At 33.8% G+C, this 25576-nt stretch overlaps 3 protein-coding genes across 6 annotated transcripts in view; 2 read left to right on the forward strand and 1 right to left on the reverse strand.

The window, feature by feature from the left end:
* Positions 1-7469, forward strand: part of E23 (ABC transporter G family member E23) — a 191332-nt gene extending 183863 nt beyond the window's left edge. For all 4 annotated transcript variants that reach the window (XM_076530692.1, XM_076530694.1, XM_076530693.1 and 1 more), the window contains 2 exons: positions 404-612; positions 2405-7469. In XM_076530692.1, the coding sequence (XP_076386807.1) occupies positions 404-612; positions 2405-2600 (405 nt within the window). In that variant the 3' untranslated portion in view covers positions 2601-7469. The remainder of the gene's footprint in view (positions 1-403; positions 613-2404) is intronic.
* Positions 7470-20122: 12653 nt separating this feature from the next.
* LOC100878617 (dehydrogenase/reductase SDR family protein 7-like) lies at positions 20123-21809 on the forward strand. Its single transcript, XM_003699826.3, has 6 exons — positions 20123-20426; positions 20486-20629; positions 20696-20915; positions 20982-21066; positions 21151-21311; positions 21376-21809. The coding sequence occupies exons 1-6, from the start codon at positions 20283-20285 to the stop codon at positions 21573-21575; spliced, it is 954 nt and encodes a 317-aa protein (XP_003699874.1). The 5' UTR covers positions 20123-20282; the 3' UTR covers positions 21576-21809.
* A 1725-nt stretch (positions 21810-23534) lies between these two features.
* Pmi (Transmembrane protein Pmi) lies at positions 23535-25206 on the reverse strand. The gene is made up of 3 exons (XM_012292065.2): positions 25071-25206; positions 24146-24363; positions 23535-24075 (listed from the first exon to the last, which is right to left on the reverse strand). The coding sequence occupies exons 1-3, from the start codon at positions 25091-25093 to the stop codon at positions 23789-23791; spliced, it is 528 nt and encodes a 175-aa protein (XP_012147455.1). The 5' UTR covers positions 25094-25206; the 3' UTR covers positions 23535-23788.
* Positions 25207-25576: the final 370 nt, after the last annotated feature.

Raw genomic sequence — 25576 nt, forward strand, 5'->3', positions numbered from 1 at the left:
CACGATCTTTTATTTTCATCGCTTGAAACACCAAGCATTTCGCGGTTTCCTTTTTTTTCTTCCCTGCCCTTCCTTCTCCTTGTCCCTCGACACTGTCCACCTACGGTCAATACTCTAAGTCATTGTAGCATGAAAGGCGGTCACGATTTACTTTCAAAACCACCTACCTATTGACGGAAATGAGTAACTCTCGTGTTTCACAATACGCCGGTGTGTAATATCACGATCGAATCGCTGCGCATGATTTTGCGGTGATCTCGTTGACGAATTTCGATGATTCGAGATGAAATCCCTCTTACATCTTTCCTTCTCTACCAAACATTGCGGACCAATATTTTAACTCCGCTCTTTTGAGATGCGTGAAATCGATTTCGGGTCAATAAGAGTGATGTCTGATTCGCAGAGCGTGGGCTTCTTCGTTGGTGCCTGCTGTTTGGACCTACAGGTGAGCATAACCGCTTCGGCGCTCTACACGCTCGCGACGCAATTGCTGGGCGGGTATTTAGCGACCGCGGTTCCACCGTGGTTAGCGTGGGCCAGATACACCAGCATGGTGCATTACGCCTACCAGAACATGCAGATCCTGGAATTCGGCGTCGGCGAGCCGATCACGTAAGTGGACATTTTCTTTTTTATCGCCAATTACCACTATTTAGTAACTAGCGAGTTGGGCGACTAATTACGTTCCTCATTCTGGTCGATTTGTGTCAACACTCTTCGACAAATACATCGACATTTTTATATCTTTTTTATATTAAATTTTAAGTTGGGAGGTAAAATATTTATATAAACCCTTGCTCTACAATGTCACACTACAGTAGCTCTATAGTACAGCACTACAGCACTACAGTTCTAGTTACAATGTTATAAGCTGGACTCGTATTTTAACTGACATATTTTAATTGAATTTTAGGCTCGATTGTAATTATAATCTGTATAAGGGTCGCTGAAATTCTTTATTTATCTTGTTACAATAATTAGCTAGCTATGAGTGACCCAACTGGAAAATTGTAGGTTAAGGGGTTAAATCTGTAAGCACTCATTAAAATTTTCTCAATGATAAGAAGTTTAAAAAATTTTAGAAAGGTGATTAAGTAACGCTGTCCTATTTAATTATTAAAAACACAGTTCCAAGTATAATTTTTCTTCTCAAGTGACTGAAAATGGAGGATACACTATGTCCCAATTACGGAGACTCTAAGTACAGTACATTAATTGAAAATAAATGTAAGCTGTAATGAATGTAAATTGTTTCTAAAAATTGATAACTGAATTGTAATGAAAGAAGTTCAACAGAATATTTTTATCATTAGAGACGAAATTCAGAAACGATTCAACCACGAAACGATCGATCGTCGCAAAGCTGTCTCCGACAGGATTGCTTTAATCAAGTTAAAGGAACGTCGCGTGTAAATAATAAACGCATCCGGACCGCGACACGGCGCATACATCATTCAATTCCCAGACTTAACCGCTTCAGACTTCGCACTTTAGGAATAATGTGAAATTCCCCGGTGTTCTCGGGTCACGTCTCATCCTGGTAACGCGTTAATCGAGTTAGCTAAAATCGATCTCAGACTCCATAGAAACGGAAAGGACGGGGACGATAAAAAAATTGAATGACGGCTTTAATATACTTTGCGATCGTAGTCTGAAGGGTCTTGTCAATATCCGTTTTCGTAAAAGCCTTCGTGTTATCAAATTTACGCTGGGTTAGGCATCTGAAAATTTAGAAATATCAATGCTTAAATTTAAAAGCTTGAAGAGTATAAATTTAAAAGTTCAACATTAAAAAACTTTTAAGTTTAACAAATTGGAAATGTACAAAATTTTAAGTGTGGAGAATTAAGAATATGATAATTGAACGTTTAAAAAATTATAAGTTTGAAAGTTCAATATTTAAAAAATTATAACTTTGTAAAATTGAAAATGTAAAATATTTTAAGGTTGAGGAATTGGAAATGTAAAAGTTGAACATTTAAAAAATTATAAGTTTGAAAGTTCAATATTTAAAAAATTATAAATTTGAAGAATTGAAAATGTAAAAAATTGTAAGTTTGAGGAATTGGAAATGTGAAAGTTGAACATTTAAAAAATTACAAGTTTAGAAGTTCAACATTCAGAAAATTATAATTTTTAAAAATTGGAAATGTAGAAAATTGTAAGTTTAGAGAATTGAAAATTTAGGAAGCTAAAAATTTCAAGAACTAGAAATTTATAAAATTGTAACTTTGAAGAATTAGAAATGTAGAAAATTGTATGCTTCAAAAACTAACAACTAAAAATGTAAATTTGTTAAAGAAATGTAAAGAACAAAAAAACTTGGCGATCTATAAATTCTGAGATATAAAAATAATAAATAAGAAGGAGTAAATCGATGACGTGGAATGCACTTCTGTTCCAGATGCTCACAACCAAGTAAATTCCCCGAATGCAGAAACGCGACGACGATACCCGTGTCCGCGATTCTGGAGAGCCAAAATGGCGCCAGGGGTTCTGGTCTTCCACTGTGGGCGAACACGGCCGTTCTCCTGGCGTTTCTCGTGATTTTCCGCACGTTGGGCTACCTGGTGTTGCGTTATTACCGCGTGCCCAAGTGAACCACCGCCAGGTATCGGATCATCATCGTCATGGACTGTATCGGCTGATCGATGGATCGACGGACATCGAGTTCACCGCATCGTCGTGCTAACGGAAACGTCGTCGAACGCTTCCTTGACCCTTCGTTTCGAGACGGGGACGACGCAGAAGCAGAAATCGCGCCGTGAAAGCTTTATTTTTCCAGGGGATGTTCCGCTTGGAACGAGACTACCGGAAATGGGGATGAAAAGACGACTCTTACAACCTTGAAACGTTGACCAATAGCTCATCTCAATCCTGACGAAGGAACATAATATGGTACACGCTGATACGTTTGACTAAAGTTTAAGAAATGTTTCTTCGTTTGAAATTGTGTGAAAATAACTTCGCTAATTTAGAAAATTTATAAAGTTATGGGTGACCCATTTCTGTTAGATTTATGTAAAAAGATATTCACTCGAGAATTTTTCGATAGACTTAAGTCACCCTATCTGAGAATAGAAATCATTATTTTGAATGAATTATCTACGTGAGTAGAAAAAGGAGTCGTGAGCAATTGGGGGTCTTTTCATATCCAAGTTCCGGAGACCGCTATTTTTAATTACCGAACGATTAGCAGATATTTTTCTTAACTGTACACGCATCTCTCATACTAGTACATGTACATATAACATACCTCAGATAGAACAGGGAAAAATCGACCTAACTCAAACGAAGGGTTAAACAGGAAGTTTCATTTTTGTATTTGAATGTTCGCCGGAACCCGCGTGATGTTCACGGTTCGAGGGGCGAACGCGTCATCGATAGACTTTGGCGAAGACTATACATACTATTAAGATTGTATCGAGTAGAGACTTTATATATACAATGTATCAACGCTAAAAACGAAGTACGAGAGAATGAATCGGACGATTGTGGAACTTTTGTTTTAATTTCTTGCGGCAACAAGGGTATAATAGTAGCGAGAGCGAAAAAAAAGGATCGGATGAATGAGACGCGAATGAATGATGCCACGAAGTATGAGAGCGTTAGAGGGAGTGAGTCTTTTTCTTTTTGCAAAAATCGATGCGGCGTCGGGACGCCGCGAAACCGACTGAAAAACAAAACAAACACATTTGTACCGACGACGAAACATTTCTTACGCGCGAAAAACACAAAGAAAAACACAGAGAAAATGGAAAAAAAATGAAAAAAAAAAAATGGATAACAAACGAAGCAAACCCAAGGGGACAGACGACAGCGTCCCCGCGTGACCCGCGTAGGTTTTAGGAAAACGTATTGTAAAATCGTGAAAGGACTTTTTAATAATCGTTAGCGACTATCCACGTTTCTTTTTACTTTTATTACCGCAGAACAATTTACGCTACCCGTTTTTAAGATAATCGCCTTAGGTGTGTAAGGTGAAGCTGCTGCTATCTATTCATTAATTAACTACTCTACCACTTAGTACTTTTTATTATCGACGCTGTAAAAGTGTAAGTGATTATTCGAGCGAGATAAGGATACCAACCGTTCACATACATATATATATAAATATATATATAGTATATATACATGCAATATATATATATATTATATAGGCTGCCAATTTCGATTCTACCGTGTAGAAAAAAGGAAAGCAAAGAACAGGACGAGAGATGAGACACGCGAACAGTGTGAGAGCGAAAAATTATTAGATCGGAGAGAATGGTTTCTAGGACAATTGATGATTGTTCACCACGTCGCACGTGAACCCGAGTTTTTATACATATAATTAATCGCGACTCGTGGGGGTCGCGAACGGCCTCGTTTTGCGCGGCTGAGATCTATATGGGAAATCGGAATTAACGCCGATCACCGTTAGAATTTTTGTTGGTCACTGACTCGTATCTAATGTGATGTTTTTCTCTAGAAGCTCGATCTATATATATTTATATATATATACATATATGTAAATATATATATATATGTTGCGAAATTTGGGGATCCAAATTGGGACATATTAACGAGCGGTGTAATAATTCATTGGCTACCTTGTGTACATAAAAATTTTATATATATATACATACAAATATTATATATATATGAAACTATAATAATTATTATTATCATTATTATTATTAATATTATTATTTTTATTATTATTATTATTAATATTATTATTATTATTATTACTATCGCATGTACATGTGAACTGAGGACTGAACGAGGAGACACGCGACGTTTTTCTTTTTATTTTTATTATTATTGTACATGCACTGATTGGGGAACGGATACCAGATACAACAAACCGATATTACTGAAGTTGCGTTAAACCTTTCGTTGCTAAAGGATCTCATCTTCTAGCAATCACATTTTTTTAGTAAAGAATGGAATTAATACCGCATGAAATTTAAACTTCAATCTATTGTCAATACCATGAAATTTTGACAAAATATATTTGTTTAAAAAAGGAGCCCCATATGTTCATGCAGCAGTCAACATATTAGAAATGTATCTACATACCTCAGTTGGTAATGAAAATTAAAGAACGATGTCAAATCGATGAATTCTATTGCAACGAAAGGTTTGAACAAATCTGCCACTACCTGTAAAAGCAGTCGAAAACCATGGAGCTAAAAATGGAAAGATATCGAACAGATCCTCTGCAAGAACACGCACACGAAACACACACATAAACACAGCCAGGAGTAAGTGACGGAGAGCTGAAAATGTTCGCGTTTATATAGTATAAATATGTAGTTAGGTTACCGTGGATCGTGGACGATGATCAAAGTCAACGATGATGAGTCTCGATCGGGAGGAACGATGTGTGCTTTTCTTTAGTCGGCCAAAAAGGGCAAAACGTTTCGATTTTGTGCGAAGAACCGGACGACTCGCCGATGGATCGTGGACCGGTCCACGTATTCGCAGCTTTCCCGCAGAAAGATATTGTATTTGGGAAACCGTCGCGTGTTCGGCCGCCATTTTGCATATCCTTGTTGGGTCAGTCTTCGCGGAGTTTCTTCGTCTTTTAGTATACGATTAATTGTTCGTAGGTCACTCATTCGATGCAATTAGAAAACCGAGGAAATTACGCTCGGAAGCTTGCGCGACGAGCGAGGAAATTTTATTTAATATTTATTGTACGATTAATTTTTGCGGAGAAACGGAGCTGATCAAACGACTTCCGGTTGTTCGAAGAACACGCGACGGGATTCGTCCGGTACACGCACATCGCAATATCCACCAAGTGTTCACAAGTGGGTTCGATATCGAACGGGGGTGAGGGGTTGGAGAACGAATTGCTTCCCAGTTACAAAAATGTAGGTTTTAAGGGGGTCGTTTCGCGGGATTGTACGGAGAACATGGTTACGTATCGGAGATGTTTAAACAAAGATTTGGCTGTGTCAATGTCTCTAACAATTTATTCATTTTTCTAATGCTTTCTTTTTTCTACTTAAACGTTTAGAAGCGAGCGCGAGAGGTGTTGGCAGTTCACGAGTTTGCCCTCGTGGCAGCGGCTTTATGTCGACAAGTAAAAAACTTATGGCTGCCCATAAGCTTTCTGGGCATACGATTCTTTGAATATTTAGGGCATCTCATGGGCAGCCATATTAGCTTTTCTTAGATGAAAGGACAAGTAGATCTCATTACTCGTATTAAAACGTTCGGACCAGATAATGTCTTAAGATAAGCTCTAGCCTGTGCATTATTCGACACAATGCTCATTGTTTATACATATCTTATAAGTATAATGATTTTTTGCCTGATAATGCCGTAATTGTCGATGCTTGTTTCCTTGGCCAAAGCTGTTAAAAATGTCAACACTTGCTATCACTTAGTGGCGGTCTTATTTTTTTTACCACTTCCTTTGTATTGTCCTAATGGCGTCCTACACCCATGCGATCAAGCGAGATCTCTGTAAAATTCGTATCATTTCGACCATGTAATGTTTATTTAATAATATGCGATTTTAGCTTGAGACATCGTTCGGTCTGAATGTTCTAAAATGACTAAAGACACTTTTCCCTCGGAAAGGCTACGATACAAGATGTTAACGCGTTCGTGTTCACTTGCGTAAGTGTACACGCAGTAGAACAAGTCCTAATAAGTTAGGTTTTAAATTTTACAACTGTTCAAAGGTTTAATTGAAATATCTTCTGAAGAACCTTATTAATATTTATCACAGTAATGTACCAAGTTATATCTTGCTTAAAGAAATTTTACTGGACTTTGCATTTATTTATTAACGCTTTCAAAGAAGCTATAAAGTCACATAAGTAATTTAGAATTAATCTTGAACTGCCACTACATGAAGCACGAACGCGTTAGCGCGAAGGGTTTGAGCGAAGTTCGTTGAACGAACAAGGAAAAATGGCGTCTTCCTGTATTCGTTAAATGACCGCTGCCCTGTATACCTTGCATCTCGTGAACGGTCTAGGAAAAATGTTACTGTCGGAACGGCGAATGACGGGAAATAAGGAAAGCCGTTGAGGAACGAAGCTCAACGAGAGAAAGCGAGGAAAGAGAGAGTGTGAGAGAGATGAAGAACGCACAGCAAGCTAAGAAAGAGAAAGAAAAGAGCGAGCGAGGAAAGTCGTTCGACGTCGTCGTTCGTGCGAACGATATGTTTCATTCTTTTGCATTGTTCAGAGTGTTTTTTCTTTCGTAGAGGAAAATCTATCTCGTTGTTGACGCAAGTATTCGCGGGAAATATCACTGCCAAAAGTTGTTTCTTTTTTTGCTATTTTTAGTACACCTACATGATACTCTGAATCGATCAGATTGTGTTCTGTAAGGAGAATAACAGATCTAGGAGAATAAGGATAACCGAATTGTACAATCGTGTTTCAATTCTGACGAACACCATATTATAATCAATTTGTAACATAGATGTTCTTGAATATTAAACGTTTATGGTGTATAAATTGTTTACGAATGATTATCCATGGAAAACGGTGCAAGGAAGTTGTTTATTCTTCAAGCAGAATGTGCTTCGAAATACAGCAACTTTTTTGTATAGTTAGAACTTCCTCTTCGTTCTCGATTCGAGGCTTTAGAACACATTTTGATTAACATTTTATATGATAATTTTTGCTCGCCACGAATCGTCTTTTCGTACAAATCTTTTCGACAGAAGAAAATATTCGATCGACGAACGAGACGCCGAACGAGACGTCTGCTTTCTCTACTTGCCAGTAGTATGGTGACTCTTTTTCTGAGACGAGTTTATATGTATATTCTAGAACGTAGATCCGCGTCGAAGGTGGCCATGATACGAAGACACATTGCCGTAACTGGGTAGGGACCAGGGTGGATCTGGACCCATCCTCATTCATTATTCGTAGAAACTCATATAATATTTATAGAAATACTTTGTCCATATAAGACATAGGAGTATGTATAGCTGCAAATTTTGAAGCGTTTAAATTTCTATCCCCACATTTTTAGATTCTGAAATTTCTCTATATTCTGAAGTTTTTAAATTATCAAAGCCTGAAAATCTCAAGCTTCCTAATTTTCAGAGGACCAATTCTCAAATTGCTCGGTTCATAAATTTCTAAATTAGCTCCGAAATTTCTGAATCCCTAAATTCCACAATCTTTAAATATCTGATTAAAAATTTTCCAAATGACCAAGCTGCAAAATTTGTAATTCCGAAGAGTTACCACCTGTAGAGTATAACTAATATCGTGGTACCTGGTCCGCCCAGATCCCAGTTACGTCAGTGCGAAAATACTTTTCTCCCTCCGTCTTTGTTTCGCCTTCGATGCATCCCCCGGCGCGAGCCGACTGACACAGGAAAAATATCACGTTTTACGACACGCGTCTTTTTCAAAATTTTGATACTCGTATTGTATACACTGTACACAGCGTCCCGACATATTTGTATACGTTTACAAACTAACAATTTTTGCAGAGAATCCGAGATCGAGCTCCGACGATCGACGCCATTTCGACGAGCTATCAGAAACTGATAAAGCAATCGCAGTATTTATTCGAGGTTCTCACATTCCTAAACACAAATTGTAAAGACTTATCGATGTTCTCGTAAAGTTCGAAGGGATCGATCGCGGAGCTCGGATTATTGATAACAGTGTTAGGCAGACAGCGATCGCACTTTTCGTAGACTTTTCGTAAACTTCGAAGATAGTTTCGGAGTATCTACACACAGTTTTTCACGCTTTTTCGCACTGAAAATACAATTATAAGACTGAGAACGTTTTTTATACATGTTAGTGATCGGTACCACGAGCACCGCTGCGAGGGGGGTAAAGATTACTTCGTATCGAAAACCTTGTGTTGTATCTAGTGATAGATTACCAATTCTAGAGACAAACTCGAGTTCATCTTTGTTTCTCAAAAGAAACATCAGAGAATGTTTATACATTTCTTGTATAAAAACCAAACAGAACAGTGATGGACTCGATGTGGCTTTTAGTTACAAATTTAAAAAAGGGAAAACCTTGAGAGACTCATAACTTTCTACTCAACGTGGAAAGTTTTGGCTCCAGGGTTTTCAACCCACAAAACACTTTAGTCTCGAACTGCAAGTTTGAGAATCTGAATGTCAACAAATCTGAGAGAATAATTTTGAGTAAATTGTTAAAAAAAAAGTGGAATATCCATCACTAGTTGCACCCCAGTTTTCCGATCTACCGACGTATTTGACCACGAAATTAACACAGCCAAACAACTCTCTCCCAATGATGGTTTCTTCACGTTTCATCAGACTGGCTTCTTCTTTGTAAGAGATCGAAGTTGACAAGAGAGGGAAATTGTCGGAACGAGTATGGTCTGTTCACGATCAAATGATCAGGAATGTGATACAAGTTGCTTCGTAAGCAACGCGAGCTTCGTAAGATAAAAACAAGTGTTTATGCGAGGAAGATTTATGGCGAGAGTCGCCATTTGATCTTGAACAAGCTGTAGCTTCTCTTTTAACGACGTCTGGGATGAAAATAGGATGAACGCGAAGGGAAGCTCTAGGCGACGAGACGTGATATACAATGCGTGACTGTTTCGCTTTACAAAAATAGTGCCTTTTTTTTACAAAGACTCTGTTGTTTGTGCCAAGTCGATATTCAAGGGATCCGAATGCGTACACGATGCACAGAGACACATACACACACGAAGAAGAAAATTCACGTGACGAAACAGTGGGGGGGTAGATTTATTAAGAGGAAGAGCGTGAGTGTAACGGCGAGCTTAAAAAATTCGCGAAGAGACTGATTGAAAGGGGTTTGTGATTCTCTGGAGCTTTAGGGGTTGTCGAATTCGAGGGGGAATTTTTTTGTTCTAAAAGAACGTAGTTAAGTTTACGAATGATTAGTTGAATACTTCTAGAGATACTTCGTTTCAAAAGCGTTCCAATTTTATTCGTTTTAATGTTTAGGGGATTTGGGGGAAAGGGTGATAAACGTTCACGATTTACGGAGACAGATTGCTTGGTCGGGAAGGGGTGGTTTTGGAGTGCGAGTGCGATTATGTGTACACTTTGCAACGTAGGGTTCCTTTGGGGGGTGGGTGTAGAAGGGAATTTTGGGGAATTGCAAGCTAAAAAATTTTCAATATTTAAATTTACAAATGCATGTTTTCAAAGTTTGAAATTGTTCACGTTTCCAAATTCTTAAATTCTTAAATGCTTGTATTCTCAACTCCTAATTTCTCAAATACTGATTTCACAAATTCCTAAATGTCCAAGTTCCTGATTTCTTAAATTTGTAAATTCTTATATGTCCAATCTCTCAAATTCTTAAATTCTCCAACCCCCGAATTCTTAAGTACCAAAATTCTCAAATGTTCAATCTTTCAAATCCTCAAGTTCTTGAACCACCGAATTCTCAAGTACCAAAATTCTCAAATGTCAAATCTCTCAAATCCTCGAATTGTCCAACCTCCGAATTCTTAAGTACCAAAATTCTCAAATGTCCACTCTCTCAAATCCCCAAATTCTGCAACCCCCGAATTCTGAAGTACCAAAATTCTCAAATGTCCAATCTCTCAAATCCTGAAGTTCTCCAACCCCCAATTTCTCAAATTCCCAATTTCTCAAATCCCCAATTTCTAAAATTTCCAATTTCTCAAATTCCCAATTTCTCAAATTCCCAAATTCTCAAATCTCCAATTTCTCAAATTCCCAATTTCTCAAATTCCCAAATTCTCAAATTCCCAATTTCTCAAATTCCCAAATTCTCAAATCTCCAATTTCTCAAATCCCCAATTTCTCAAATTCCCAAATTCTCAAATCTCCAATTTCTCAAATCCCCAATTTCTCAAATCCCCAATTTCTCAAATTCCCAAATTCTCAAATCTCCAATTTCTCAAATCCCCAATTTCTCAAATCCCCAATTTCTCAAATTCCCAAATTCTCAAATCTCCAATTTCTCAAATCCCCAATTTCTCAAATCCCCAATTTCTCAAATCCCCAATTTCTCAAATTCCCAAATTCTCAAATCTCCAATTTCTCAAATTCCCAAATTCTCAAATCTCCAATTTCTCAAATTCCCAATTTCTCCAATTCCCAATTTCTCAAGTTCCCAAATTCTCAAATCTCCAATTTCTCAAATCCCCAATTTCTCAAATTCCCAAATTCTCAAATCCCCAATTTCTCAAATTCCCAAATTTGAAAATTTGCAACTTGTCAAAATTGAACGAAAAATGGGGTATTTTCCCACATCACCCTATTCCCTAGGGAACCCTACGATGCACTAGCGTGTGTGAGAGAGAAATCACGGGACTAACAAAAACAAAAGAGAATTGCCAAAAAGTGTTCCACAAACATCAACGTAACTAGCTCACAAAAAACAATTAAAAACTTTATAAACTGCAATAATGCTTCAAAAATAAAAAATGTCCTCTCACTAAACTATAAACAAACCCTAAATACTAGAATCTCTAGTAAAATCAGAGGACATTTCTATAAAAAAAACCTAGTTACGTCGGTGTTCGTTAATCGATACCGCCGTGGATCCCCAGACCTAGTACCTATCAATTAAAAAAAGAAACCGAATGAAATTGTGTGTAATCATATGTATGTAGTGGTGAAGAAGAAAGGAAAAAAGTTATATATATAACTTGTATCATGTTCATACATGTGTATATAATGTGTGTGTGTGTTCATATACTGTACAGATATGCGCGTGTATCTATGTACGATGTACATACACGTGCATACATGAACGAGGAATACATGGACACGCGTTGCACACATTATCAATTGTATACACACACACATACTCATTAACACAATTTGTATCTCATCCCTTCGATCTACCAATTTTCATCAAGTTTTTAGACTGCGTACTTGTATATACACGCGAATGGGATACTCGAGGGGCGCTTGGTAGTAGGAGGCTTTCTTAGGGTAGGAAGACTGTGGGGAGGTGAAGGTTTATTAGGAATAGTTGAAGTTAGGGTAGGAAAAACTTGAAAGTTTTTATATTTTGGGGAGATTGATTTTTGATTTGTAGGTTTTTGGTGGGCAAGGTTTATTCATTTGTAAGTTTGCATATGTTTTTGAATTGTGAAGGGTCACAAATTTTCAAAGTTCAATGTTCGACGTTGTCTAGTTTCTGGGTTCACAAATTTCTGAGTTCTCAAACTTCAAATTCTCATGTCTCAAATTTCCAAACTTTCAAATTCCAAATTATCAACTTCCAATCTCCCATCTTTTCATTCTTCCAGATTTCCTAAATTTTCAAATTCTCACATCCCTAAATTCCCACGTCCTCAAATTCTCATATCCCCAAATTTCTCACGTCCCCAAATTCCCACGTCCCCAAATTCTCAGCTCCCCAAATTCCCAAATCCCCAAATTCTCACATCCCCAAATTTCTCACATCCCCAAATTCTCACATTCCCCAATTCCCAAATCCCCAAATTTCTCACACCCTCGAATTCCCAACTCCCCAAATTTCTCACACCCCCAAATTCCCAACTCCCCAAATTTCTCACACCCCCATATTCCCACATCCCCAAATTTCTCACACCCTCAAATTCCTACACCCCCAAATTCCCACATCCCAAAATTTCTCACACCCTTAAATTCTCACACCCCCCAATTCTCACATCCCCAAATTCCCAAATCCCCAAATTCTCAAATCCCCAAATTCCTCACACCCCCAAATTCCCACATCCCAAAATTTCTCACACCCTTAAATTCTCACACCCCCCAATTCTCACATCCCCAAATTCCCAAATCCCCAAATTCCCATATCCCCAAATTCCTAAATCCCCAAATTCCTCACACCAACAAATTCACATATCCTCAAATTCCCATATCCCTAAATTCCCAAATTCCCACATCCCCAAATTCCCAAATCCCCAAATCCCCAAATCCCCAAATCTCCAAATTCCCAACTCCTCTTCCAAAACTCCCTAAATTTCCACATCTCCCAAATTTCGAAACCCTGCAAACAACTTTCTTCCCCCACAGCTCTGTTTCTCTAAGAAAGCCCACCCCACGAGCGCATATTAAAGCAGATATAATACACTTAGCACTAACAGAAATATTACCCTATTATTGTATGAAATGATATTAATTAACTGATAGTATTATACCTGTTGTCCTGGTAGCGGATACACGTTCTTTCGCAGTAATATTACCCATAAAAATATGAAAATCGTTATACATATATACATATATAAAAATATATATATATATTTATAGCGTTATCAGACTTTCATTTTACCGATAATCGTTAAATAATCGTCATTGGTATAACGATAAGGATTATTATTATTATTATGATTATTATATTATATTGTATTATTATTATTAATATTATTATCGTCAGCATCGTCGTTGTCATCGTCGTAGTCGTCATTGTCGATCTTCATTGTTGATCTTCGCGAGATCATAACTCATTTCTTCTACATTTCACTTTGCAATTTTATTCGAGTCTTTCACGTATGTTTCTTATCTTATCTTTTTCTATTCTTTTTTTCTTCTTTTTTTTGTTATTCTCTATTTTAAGCCTCGAATCAGTTTTATTGTTAAGACTTGGCTTCTTCGATTTCTTCTTTCGTCCATCTTGAACGGAGCCCGACAAGAAGATGGACTTTTTATCCTCGAACGGCGGATTAGTAAAATTTAGACTTACTCATTTTTAATGTTCTCTTTGTTAAACTATTAGACTGGCAAATAATATTATAAAGCTATTTATTAAAAAATTGTATTATATATTAAAATTGAAGTAATTGTGCAAACCAGGGTAAAAATGAATAAGTGACTTGGTCCTTTATCGCTGCTATATCTTTAATATCCAAACTTGCTTAAATCTAATTAATTATAATTTCTACATTCGTCTGAATTTTTGAAACCTACCATAATTTGCCAGTCTAGTATTCATAAGATATGAAGACCCAAATATTAAAAAGTCTTGGGTCATAATTGACTCTGTATCCGCCGTTCGATGGTCACGTTGCCAACATTCGTTACGATAATTTTCGCAAAGAAGCACGACTCGAAGAAGCGTGTACAGAGGTTCCTTCCTCGAGTTTTTCATTTTTCTAGAAATACGATCGCGTATCCGAAAAGAATCTCTGTGCGCTCTCCACTCAGTCTGCTTCTTTCGCGAGACAGTCTTCTTCGACAATTAGATAATGATAATTATAACTAGAAGAGAAAATGTAAGAGTTGAGAAATTTCTTAATACTTTGAGTGCCAGAAAATTCGTTCACTTTTTATTAAATCTAATAGATCTCCATGAAAAATTGTTAGGTGGCAATCAAAGTGTTAATGACAATTAGGAAAAAGTTTGTTCAAATTTAACAGCGTTTCTCAAATTTTCGTGCAATTTCAATTTCAAATGTACAAAATTTTATTGTACTTTTATGAATCCGGTATAGTAATTTGAGAAACGCTGAATCGATCTTAACCTTTTCACTTTTCTTGAAAAACTAATTTTACCAAATTATAATTTTTAATTCCAATGATAATTGCGAGCGTTGAAATTGTGAAAGGGTTAATCGAAATCGTTGGTGCCGAGAGAACCTAAGAAGAAGAAGAAGCACCAAAACCTGTTATCGATGTTATCAACCCTTCGTTGTCCCCGTTTCCTGTTACTTTTGAAGCGTGCATGTGCGTGTGTGCTCGGATAGTCGCGAGTTCGACTTGAATCGAATAATCGATCTCGTTTGCAACACATAATTCTTCGTTGGATGGTTCAGCTTATTTAACTTGTAAATAAATCATTAATTAATTAAACGATGAGTTTTGATTTTCGGTATCGATTGTCCATTTTTTATCGAGTATACATTTTCATCGAAGAGACATTTTTATCGAGTAAACATTTTTATCGAAGAGATATTTTTATTGACAAACATTTTCGTCGACAAGTATTTTTATTGGCAAACATTTTTGTTAACGAACATTGTCGATATTGACATTGTTAAATTAATTGACATTGATGGAAAGATTTTTGTTAACATCGTTGATATTAACATTGTTATATTGATTAGAATTGTCAGAAAGATCTTTGTCAACATTGTTAATATTAACATTCTTAAATTAATTAATATTCTCAGAACGATCTACGTCAACATTGTTGATATTAACATTGTTAAAAATTAATTAACATTGTCAGAAAGATCTTTGTCATCATTGTTGATATTAACATTGTTAAATCAATTAACATTGTCAGAGAGATCTTTGTCAACATTGTTGATATTAACATTGTTATATTAATTAACTTTGTCAGGAAGGTCTTTATCAACATTGCTAAGTCAATTAACATTGTCAGAAAGATCTTTATCAACATTGTTAAGTCAATTAACATTGTCAGAAAGGTCTTCGTTAACATTGTTGATATTAACATTGTTAAATCAATCAACATTGCTATAAAGATCTTCATTAACATTGTTGATATTAACACTGTTAAATTGTATAACATTGTCAGAAAGATCTTCGTTAACATTGTTGATATTAGCATAGTTAAATCAATTAACATTGCCATAAAGATCTTTGTTAACAATGTTGATATCAACATTGTTAAGTCAATTAACATTGTCAGAAAGATCTTCATTAACATTCTTGATATTAACATTGTTAAATCAATCAACATTGCTATAAAGATCTTCATTAACATTGTTGATATTAACACTGTTAAATTGTATAACATTGTCAGAAAGGTCTTCGTTAACACTGTTGATATTAACATTGTTAAATCAATTAACACTGCCATAAAGATCTTTGTCAACACTGTCAATATTAAAATTGTTAAATCAACTAACATTACCAGAAAGATCTTTGTTAATAAAAATTGTTAAGTTAATTAACATTGAAAGGTCTTTGAACAACACAAAGTATGCTTTAATGTGGAAATCGACTATTCGATTCGATGTCCGAAGCGATTTCCCGGAGGAAGGCTTTTAAGCGAAACTTGGCTCTTGAATGTTACCGATGTTCGTCGAGCATGGTCTTTTTAATAAAACCTTGCATCTTCGAACCTCGAAAGCGATCGTACCGCCGGAATTTAAACGAGAACACTTCGAAAAACTCGAAGATGAAACTTGTTCAACGACGCGGTCGAATCTTTGCTCAAAGCAAATGTTACCATTCTGCCAAGCACAATTTGATCTTGTAATTGCTGTGAACGAAATTATATGATTCTGAAGTATATTCATTTTTCGTTCAATTCTGAATACCCTGCCACTCGATATCGCGTGATACGGGAACGGGGTTTTGAACGGGTGTATCGAATGTGGGAGTTGGAAATGTAATCTCGTCGGTGATTATAATTGTAGAGAAATATTCGTGATTCGTGATGACAATTATTAAGTAAATCAGTAGGTATATGTCGAGGAAAATTAAGTAAATTGATGTAAATTGATAGAAAATTAAGTAAAATGAAGTGTAATGGAGTAGAGCGAAGTAGAATGAATTTAAATGATGTAAATTTATGTAGAATGAAGTAAAATGAAGTAAAATTAGTAACTGAAGTAAAATAAAGTAAAATGAGGTAAAATTGAAGTAATCAAAGCAAATCTAATCAGAAATGATTAATTCGATTATGAGTGACCACAGAAAGGTCATCTCGTTTTAAAATAAAATTAGAAATTTCATGTTACGCTATAATGATGTTGAAAATTAAAAAATTCGAGAGCGTAAGAACAATAAAACTCTTCCAAACGAAGTAGGTTAAGTCTAGAAGAACCATTAAATTTGGAACCACTAAAAGAATCGTATCACGCGATACCGCGTGACTCAGAACGTCCCAAATGATCCTACAAGTTCAAATTGTGCGCGGTAATTACAACAGTTTATTAGTGACTAAAAAGCGCTGTTGCATACTCGAGATGCTTCGTAATTTATTGTGAATGTTAAAGAAAGCTAGAAAAAGAAACACGAACGAAAGAATGCCAAGAAAAAGATAGAGAGAGCTGTTGATCGAGAAACAAATTTTTATTGTAACGTAATTCTTCCTCGTGCTGGTGTTTAGAATAAAGACGAATAATTATCAACCACGTTGGTACTGGATCATTGAAAAAGGCTAAATCAAGGTGTAAATAAAATGGCGTCGCTGGCTGTGTAAATTGTTGAATGGCGATGTGATACACGTTAACACGATACATACATACACACACACATGCGCATATGTATACATAAGTTTGCGATCACGATATTACTTTTCAATAATTGCGCAAGACTCGTTGAAATATATTTTCAACACTGCATTTTACACCGAATGCATTTTCATTTCTTGAAACGATTAGCTTCAAAATGTTATGTACCGTCGCAAGATCATTTGGAATTCCACTACGATCTATCTCGACTGCGAATATCCTGCGACGAAAGTGTTAACAAATTACGTTCTGAGAATTCGGTTCTGATTTCTACCATTTTTTGTATTTCTTTCATTAGCGTACCATGATCACCCACGAAACGATTCGATTAGGTCTTCGGGCCCTAATAAAGTTAGAATAAATTTAAAAATTAGCGAAAATACGCGGAACGATGCAAATCGATTCTCCTGTAAATTTGCTTGAGGTAAACCATTAGATAGCAGACACGTGTAATCGATACCGCGTTCCAGTTACAGCGAAAGATTTCGATGTACATTCGATTATAACGATCGGAACAGTGCGTCGCGAGTTACGCTGCGATTGGAACGGAATCGGAAACGATCCTCGAAACGAAATGCGATCCTGTTAAAACCGATTCGATTATCGTGTTCAACTCGAAATCGAGTTTCAACGATCTGCATCCGAGACGAGGATGACGCTTCCTTAGTCTCAATTACTAGTTCGAATGTCTCTCGTAGCGAGACCATTTCAAATGGCGCGCTAAGATTGAACTCTTATTGTAATCGATTTTCTAACTATCGATCTGTGAACACTGCCACTTTCTGACACTGGACTAATAAGCGATTACACTGCTAATTTTATTCAGCAACTGTGTTTTATTACTGCTGTGATTTATAATGCATTTATTTTCAAGTATCATTCTTTATATTTTTTAAATTTTTAATTTAATCGTTTGGACAAGGTTGTTATCAAAGTTATTAATAACTTAAGTTTAAATTTGAAATAAATTATTAAACTTAAGTTTAAATTTGAATTAAGTTATTAAACTTAAATTTAAATTTGAGTTAAATTATTAAACTTGAGTTTAAATTTGAATTAAGTTATTAAACTTGAGTTTAAATTTGAATTAAGTTATTAAACTTGAGTTTGAATTTGAATTAAGTTATTAAACTTGAGTTTGAATTTGAATTAAGTTATTAAACTTAAGTTTAAATTTGAATTAAGTTATTAAACTTAAATTTAAATTTGAGTTAAATTATTAAACTTGAGTTTAAATTTGAATTAAGTTATTAAACTTGAGTTTAAATTTGAATTAAGTTATTAAACTTAAGTTTGAATTTAAATTAAGTTATTAAACTTAAGTTTAAATTTGAATTAAGTTATTAAACTTAAGTTTAAAATTAAACTAAGTTATTAAACTTAACCTTAAATTTGAATTAAGTTATAAAACTTAAATTTCTTGAACAATCAGTTCTTCAAAAGGAAACAACTTTCTTGTAATTTTTGTTTGAAAATTGTATATAGAGAAATCGTGTCGCTTATTGTCCGTGTTGGAAGAATTAAAGACACCAATCTTTTTTCCGTTTACGAGACATGTAGAAACGAACAGATATTGAACACGAAGTAGATGATCTCGACTGTACCGTGGATCGAGTTCCGGTGCCAGTATTAAAGAGTTGCTGGCAACTTAGAGGAGCGACAGAATCTTTCGTGTGACTTTCTATTCGCGATAAGGAGGTGCCAGAATTCTGTCCCCGGGACTTTCATTCATTTATCTGCATTAAACTTCAGCAACTTCACTCTCAACTTTCTTTTCAACGACTTATTTTCAAGTCTATTTATCTAAGAAATAGCAGAGTCCGATTTTTTCACATATTTTGTAATGAAATTAAAATGATCATATACTTTGTATTACATCTTATTGAAATTTGAATAAATCTCTAAAGATTAAAATTTGAATAAATCTCTAAAGATTAAAATTTGTATAAATCTCCAAAGATTAAAATTTGATTAAATCTCCAAAGATTAAAATTTGATTAAATCTTTGTCACAAGTGCTGGAGTTTGATGCATGTTCACAATTGAACAGACATTAATTACCATTATGTTACAAACCGCAGAACGAGAGAGTAAAATGCGTGTACTCGCGTGATTGTGTAAAGGGAGATGATGATGATCATTTCAAACGATGATGTTTATCCTTCACCAATTATATGCAATATGAAATTGAGTATACAGAGCAGAGCAGCGCGAACCATTTGTCCTAGTCCTAGTACTCGAACTCATCACCATAATTTATAATCGATTTCAATTTAAATCTAATAAAACGATGTTATAACACTAAAGATCGATTATTCTTTTCTCCCTTGTTACTACTGCACCTAAGCGCTTCTTAAACTTCTTTCATCCACTACCCCTTTTTGGAGATTCATGATCCCAAAAAATATCTAGTATAGATATAAAAATAAATGTTTTACGATTTTTTTTTATAATTTTGCAATTATTTATTGATGAAATTATTGTTACATTTATACATTCTTTTATTTTTAAACTTTTCTGTATAAAATAGCTATTAAAGCCATGAGTTATTATATTAAATAATAATTTAATTTTACAATTATTTATTAGTGGAATTATTGTTATATATATCACAATTTACTGTTTTTATAATTTTTGAATGTATGAAAAATTTTTATCAACTGTTATCTTTATTTTGTCTTATTAATTTTTAATTTTATTTATTTGTTAATTTATGTTTATTCTTTATGTTTTGTAAACTTTCATATACAAATACATAGCAAATTTTGTTCATTACTTTACTTTTTTAATTTATATTTTTTAGTCTCATTACTTTTACTTTTCTAATTATTTTTTATTTTTCAAAGTGATTATAATACTGCAATTATTTCCTATATAATTTACATTGGCATTTATTAAAATTTATTTTATGTTCATAAGAAGTATATGATTATTACTGTATTCAAAAATAATTCCTACCTTTCCAGTAGCGCTATCGTCCCATTGTAGTCTGGTCGGTAATATCGCATGTGATACAAAAACGTTAGGACAAAAATGTACATTACGCGATAAATCTATCCTATATTTCGCTCATGCTGCAGTACCATCGTTGTGTACATACTACAAGTCTAAAGGTTAAGCTTTGAGTTCATTTAACAGTATTCATACAATTGTTATACAAAAGGAATTAGAAATATGAAAGAAGAAACATTGAAAGGGTGGCACCTTATATGGTGGTTGTTCAAATTATTTGGATTTCCAATAACTATTCCATGGTTAATATACCATTTTGTTGATATTATGCAACAAAAAAGGAGGAGAGCTGCTCTGAGTGGAAAGGTAAATTTTACTTTGTTGTAAAGACAGTGATATGTTTTTAACATGAATTTAAATTGCAGGTAGTAATGATAACTGGAGCCAGTTCAGGTTTGGGAGAAGCACTAGCTCATGTTTTTTATGATTGCGGCTGTAAAATTATTTTAGTTTCTAGAAGACAGGAAGAATTGAAAAGAGTGAAAAATGATTTAATGAATACTCATGTAGTAAGTTATTATTTGTTATTGAGACTTTGTTGTTGGTTTCCAGTTAATTACCTGATTGATTTTTAGACAGTAACAACTTATCCACCTATAATTATGGCGATGGACATAACTGATATGAATTCTCTTCAATCTAAAGTAGCATCGATAATAGAAATTTGTGGGAAAATTGATATATTGATTAATAATGCTGGTGTATCTTACAGAGGAGAAGTTGTTAATACGAGTGTGGATGTAGATATAAAAGTTATGCTCACAAATTACTTTGCACAAATTGCTTTGGCCAAAGGTGATTAATAATGAAAACTATTAACAAGAAATATTTATATTCTGTTATGCATGTATAATTTTGCAGCTGTACTTCCATATATGATAAAGGAGCAGTCTGGTCATATAGTATGTGTAAGTAGTGTACAGGGAAGAATTTCAATTCCATACAGGTTGGTATATTTTGTGTTTATGTTAAATATGATCCTTATTCCAAAGCAATTTTTTTTAAACCTCACAACAAATTAATGTGTCAGATCTGCATATGGTGCATCTAAGCACGCGTTACAAGCATGGTGTGATAGTTGTCGGGCAGAACTGGCTGATCAAAACATAAAAGTTACCATTGTTAGCCCTGGTTACATAAATACTTCTCTTTCTCTTAATGCATTAACAGGAACTGGACAGACTTATGGAGGTTAGTGTATAAAAACAATAAAATTTATTAACTAATGATTTATGTAAAACAAATACTATTGCAGTAATGGACCAAGCTACACAGGAAGGATATTCTTCAGAATATGTAGCAAACTTAACTTTGAAAGCAGTATTAAAGGAGGAGAAAGATATTGTAATAGCACCATTTATTCCAAAATGTGCAATATATTTAAGAACTTTATGTCCATCCTTATATTTCTGGATAATGCATAAAAGAGCAAGAAAGATGGCTAAGAATGAGTAGTCTCTTTGCATTGTTACACTGTACAAAGTATACTCTAAATTATTTTTGTACCGTATTTTGTTTTATTTATAACTTACAATTGTTTTTTTGTATTATTTTACATTGTTGTTAATATACGTTCAAAACGATTCCATATAATGATATTAACAGTATATACATAGGGTGTTTTGTTTTTAATTATTTTTCAAAGGGGAAATATTTTAGAAAGTATAATAAACGAAGTTATATTCAAAACTATATTTTATTATGCCACTTATTAGTGGAATATGTTTACATTATATACACTTTAATACTACAAATGTTTCGACAAAATTAAGACTGAAGCACTCTCAAATTTTTGTGTCATCTGTAACTTGAAAAGTTCGTAAAATATTGCTGTTTAATAACAAGTAACTGCGAAAATTTAGTTTCTAAATATAATAAAAATTTGAAAAAGTAAAAACATACAAATTGGATGTATTTACATAAATTTTAAATAAATAAAAAATAAATGCTGGAAAATGCTGAGCAATAAAGGCTTTTTAAGTTATAAATGACACATAACAATAAATTTATTTAACACATCATTCATCAAAAGTGAAGCTTATAGCATTCCTGATATTTTATTTGTGGTATGTTACAGTTGTGCAATCACTGTTGTATTATGACAAGTATTTGGCTACTAACAATTCAAATATTTAAAGTATAATATATAATACACAGTGATTGATACAAACTTTGTTGTCATGGCAGGATTAGTAACACTTATATATATTTTCTACTTATTAATGATGTTCTATAATGTTTAATATACTCTTTTATATTATTAATATAAATTTTAATCGATATAATATATTTAAAGAGGAGCATAGTACAAACACATACTTCCAGATGACTTCAATGAAGTATGCATTTATATTGTACATAAAATGTAGACACACGCTAATTATGCAGATAAATTTAATTTTTAATTTAATTCTGTCATAATATATAAACAAATGTGATGAAAACAACAAAAATATTGTGAAACTTCACTTAAAATATTTTTGACTAATAAACTCCATTCTCTTCCATTTTATACTAAATTTCTTAAAAACAAAACTGAATAGATAAATGATAAAAAAACACACAGTTTAAATAAATTTGATACTTTAATATGATTAAAAAAAAAGCTTATATAGTACTTAATCTTTGTATAATAATGGATATTTTGTTAACGTTCTAAATTGCAACGTTTTTATCTTGCTTGTTACATAGATAAACAATATTGATAGTTATAAAAGATGTTGCTTAACTTTCATATTTCATCTGAGATCTTTACTACAGAAATGCTTAAAGTTTATTGTATACATTGGTATTCAATGCATTAATTTTGCAGTGTATATACAAATAGATCTAAAGATTATTGATATATTGATGAATTGCTAGTCTTTTGAAAAGTTAATATATATTAGATTATGTAACATTTGTTGTCATTGTCCATTCAGGAATGTTTGTGATGTTTATTTTCGATATTCCATAGGTTTCATATATAACATGATAAGAAACTTACATAATCAATAAAAGTTAAATGCTAATTAAAACAAATGCCAAATTAAAGTAATACACTTCATGTTTTTTACATGTAACACATTTTTTTACGTGAACTCTACTATTGGGCGAAAAAATCTACTCAACATTTTCTGTAGTATATCATATGCAGTGTATTCTATCTACTTTATTTACAATCTAAAAATATATAATTCTAAATTCAACTTTCCAGGTGAATAGTTGTAATTTTGCGTAACTCTAAGAACACTTATATCAGTAGTTGTTTCGCGTGAAGTGCGTGAATATAATTGTGTCTTTTTCTGTATTAAAATCAACTGCGAGATGTAATGAATAAGATGGAGATCATAGAATGACAATATGGATCCTTAAAAAGAGATCATGCTCTATATCGAAAATTCTTTTTGAATCTATCATGTTATGTATTTTCACTTTCTTTTTTTTTTTGTAATATCAGCACATGTCTGAGGTAGTGTCAAAATATAAAAGGAATACAAACATCAATGAAAACAGATTCTTAGTATGACTCAACAATTCCCCATTAATATACATGAAATTGTAATTCACAAATTTTTATACTTAGAGATAGATCGTAGGCCTTACTACGACCATGTACAATGCATCGTACAGCCTACCTCACTGGTATTTTTATAACTTAGATTCTTCCGTTTTGAATAGCAATTATTTCACTTGAATGCCTGATATACTCTCCAGGCACTGATGCTGAGAGCTACCAATGTAATAGTTGTGTGAAGAATTCTTCTTCTTGTGTCATCTTTTCTCACAAGAAATGTAGGAGAAGATGGTCCTAAAACAGCTAACAATTCTACGTGTGGTAGCTTACTTGTATCAGTCTCTACCTGATATTGACAACAAGGATCAAATTGCCAAGAAACTGTGTAAAGTCCACAGGATATAACAGATATAAACCCTAATGGACCACAGAGATAAGGTCTGTCACCCCAAATCAAACCTAAAGAAGACATAATATATTTTAGATAAATAACAACATACATGGCACGTACAACATAGGTTTCACAAACCTGTGGTTATAGCTGCGAGACCTGATAATGCTGCAGTCTTATGAAGACAGTTTCCTACTGCTATCCACCTGGATGTTTCATCACCTAATTTAGATGGTTCAATAACAATTAAGTTGCACTCAGATTCTAGCGCTCGTTCCAGTTCATATTCAAATGTTTCGTGAGCATTCTCATTATCGTACACCTCTCTAATAATGGCGACATTTGCAGAATCATCCCTGCAAGAAATTCATATTTAATTTGCATGTAAGCTTTTACAAGTTACATAATTTATAATTGCACCTATAGTTAAACATAAATGATCAAATATAAAATTTAAGGTAATATTTGAATTAATTAACTGTATGGATGTTTGTTTGTTATTTAAACTTATTTATATTTGTATACATCATCCCAATAATTTATATCAGACTTTAATCTTTATCACAAATTAATTCTCTTGTGTTATGTAAGATGTTGATTGGAATTAATCACAGTCTGATTTGTTTGAATACAAACACATTTATGACAGAGACACGACAATATTTTTAACGTTACATATTTAAGTAATACTTTATTAAACTGTGACTAAAATAAATGAATAAATATACATTGTAACGACTGAGAAATTGCACCGAAGCTAAGTAGAAACATAAAAAAATTGCAAAAATAATGAATGCAACGTACAAAGCAATTGATTCACGGCAAATAGTTATTTTCGTTTCCACCTCGAAGTGGAATTTTACGAGTTAGTAAAATATTCACGGATAGGTATGTGGAAGAGATTATGAAAGATTAATCTCTCGGATTCCAGGGGATACATGCGAGGTTAATTTTATTTAAACATAAATTTTATACCATCATAATAAATTGCGTTGTGTACATTTGTACTAGATGGAAGTAATAAATTTCGTATAAAAAGCCGAAAATAATTTCGCCTACGAACCTGTCACCAGCTTCATCTACCATCTTTACAGTCAATCTTCCAAACACTGGAACGTTGGACTGGATGAACCGGAAAAGAAAACTCGAACGTTGAACCGGATGCAAATATCAGCTGATTTTATTTAATCATTCGCATGACTCGAGTCGTGGCGATTTGTATTTCGAGTTTGTTCAAATTTGCTCATTCATAAAATGTGAAATATGTGTTCATTATCATCATTGAGCAGTTTACAGATGTGCGAACGATAAATGCTTAACATTTGACTCAATTATTGGTAAGTAAAATAATAATATAGAATTTATTTGTACATAGGGTAAATTGTACAAGACGTTTTCTTTCCGAACAATATTTCGATTTCATTTTCAGTTCTGTTCCCAACTGTTATATTTTGCTATTCTGTTCGTTATGTACCGTTAAAAAATCTTTCGTCAAATGTTATATATTGGCTCATAAAATCAAAATCGAATATACAGTACAAGTCTGCATTTATCATAGCACATTAAACG

Source organism: Megachile rotundata, chromosome 4 (genome assembly GCF_050947335.1).
Source record: "Megachile rotundata isolate GNS110a chromosome 4, iyMegRotu1, whole genome shotgun sequence".
Lineage (NCBI taxonomy): Eukaryota > Metazoa > Arthropoda > Insecta > Hymenoptera > Megachilidae > Megachile > Megachile rotundata.

What these genes read in the sequence shown, in the direction of transcription:
- LOC100878617 (XM_003699826.3), top strand. Translation starts at nt 20,283, where the DNA reads ATGAAAGAAGAAACATTGAAAGGGTGGCACCTTATATGGTGGTTGTTC. An exon ending in GAGCTGCTCTGAGTGGAAAG is followed by an intron (nt 20,427 to 20,485) that starts GTAAATTTTACT and finishes TTTAAATTGCAG; the next exon opens with GTAGTAATGATAACTGGAGC. An exon ending in AGAATTTCAATTCCATACAG is followed by an intron (nt 21,067 to 21,150) that starts GTTGGTATATTT and finishes TTAATGTGTCAG; the next exon opens with ATCTGCATATGGTGCATCTA.
- Pmi (XM_012292065.2), bottom strand. Translation starts at nt 25,093, where the DNA reads ATGGTAGATGAAGCTGGTGACAG. An exon ending in GTAGATGAAGCTGGTGACAG is followed by an intron (nt 24,364 to 25,070) that starts GTTCGTAGGCGA and finishes AATTTCTTGCAG; the next exon opens with GGATGATTCTGCAAATGTCG. An exon ending in TCTCGCAGCTATAACCACAG is followed by an intron (nt 24,076 to 24,145) that starts GTTTGTGAAACC and finishes TGTCTTCTTTAG; the next exon opens with GTTTGATTTGGGGTGACAGA.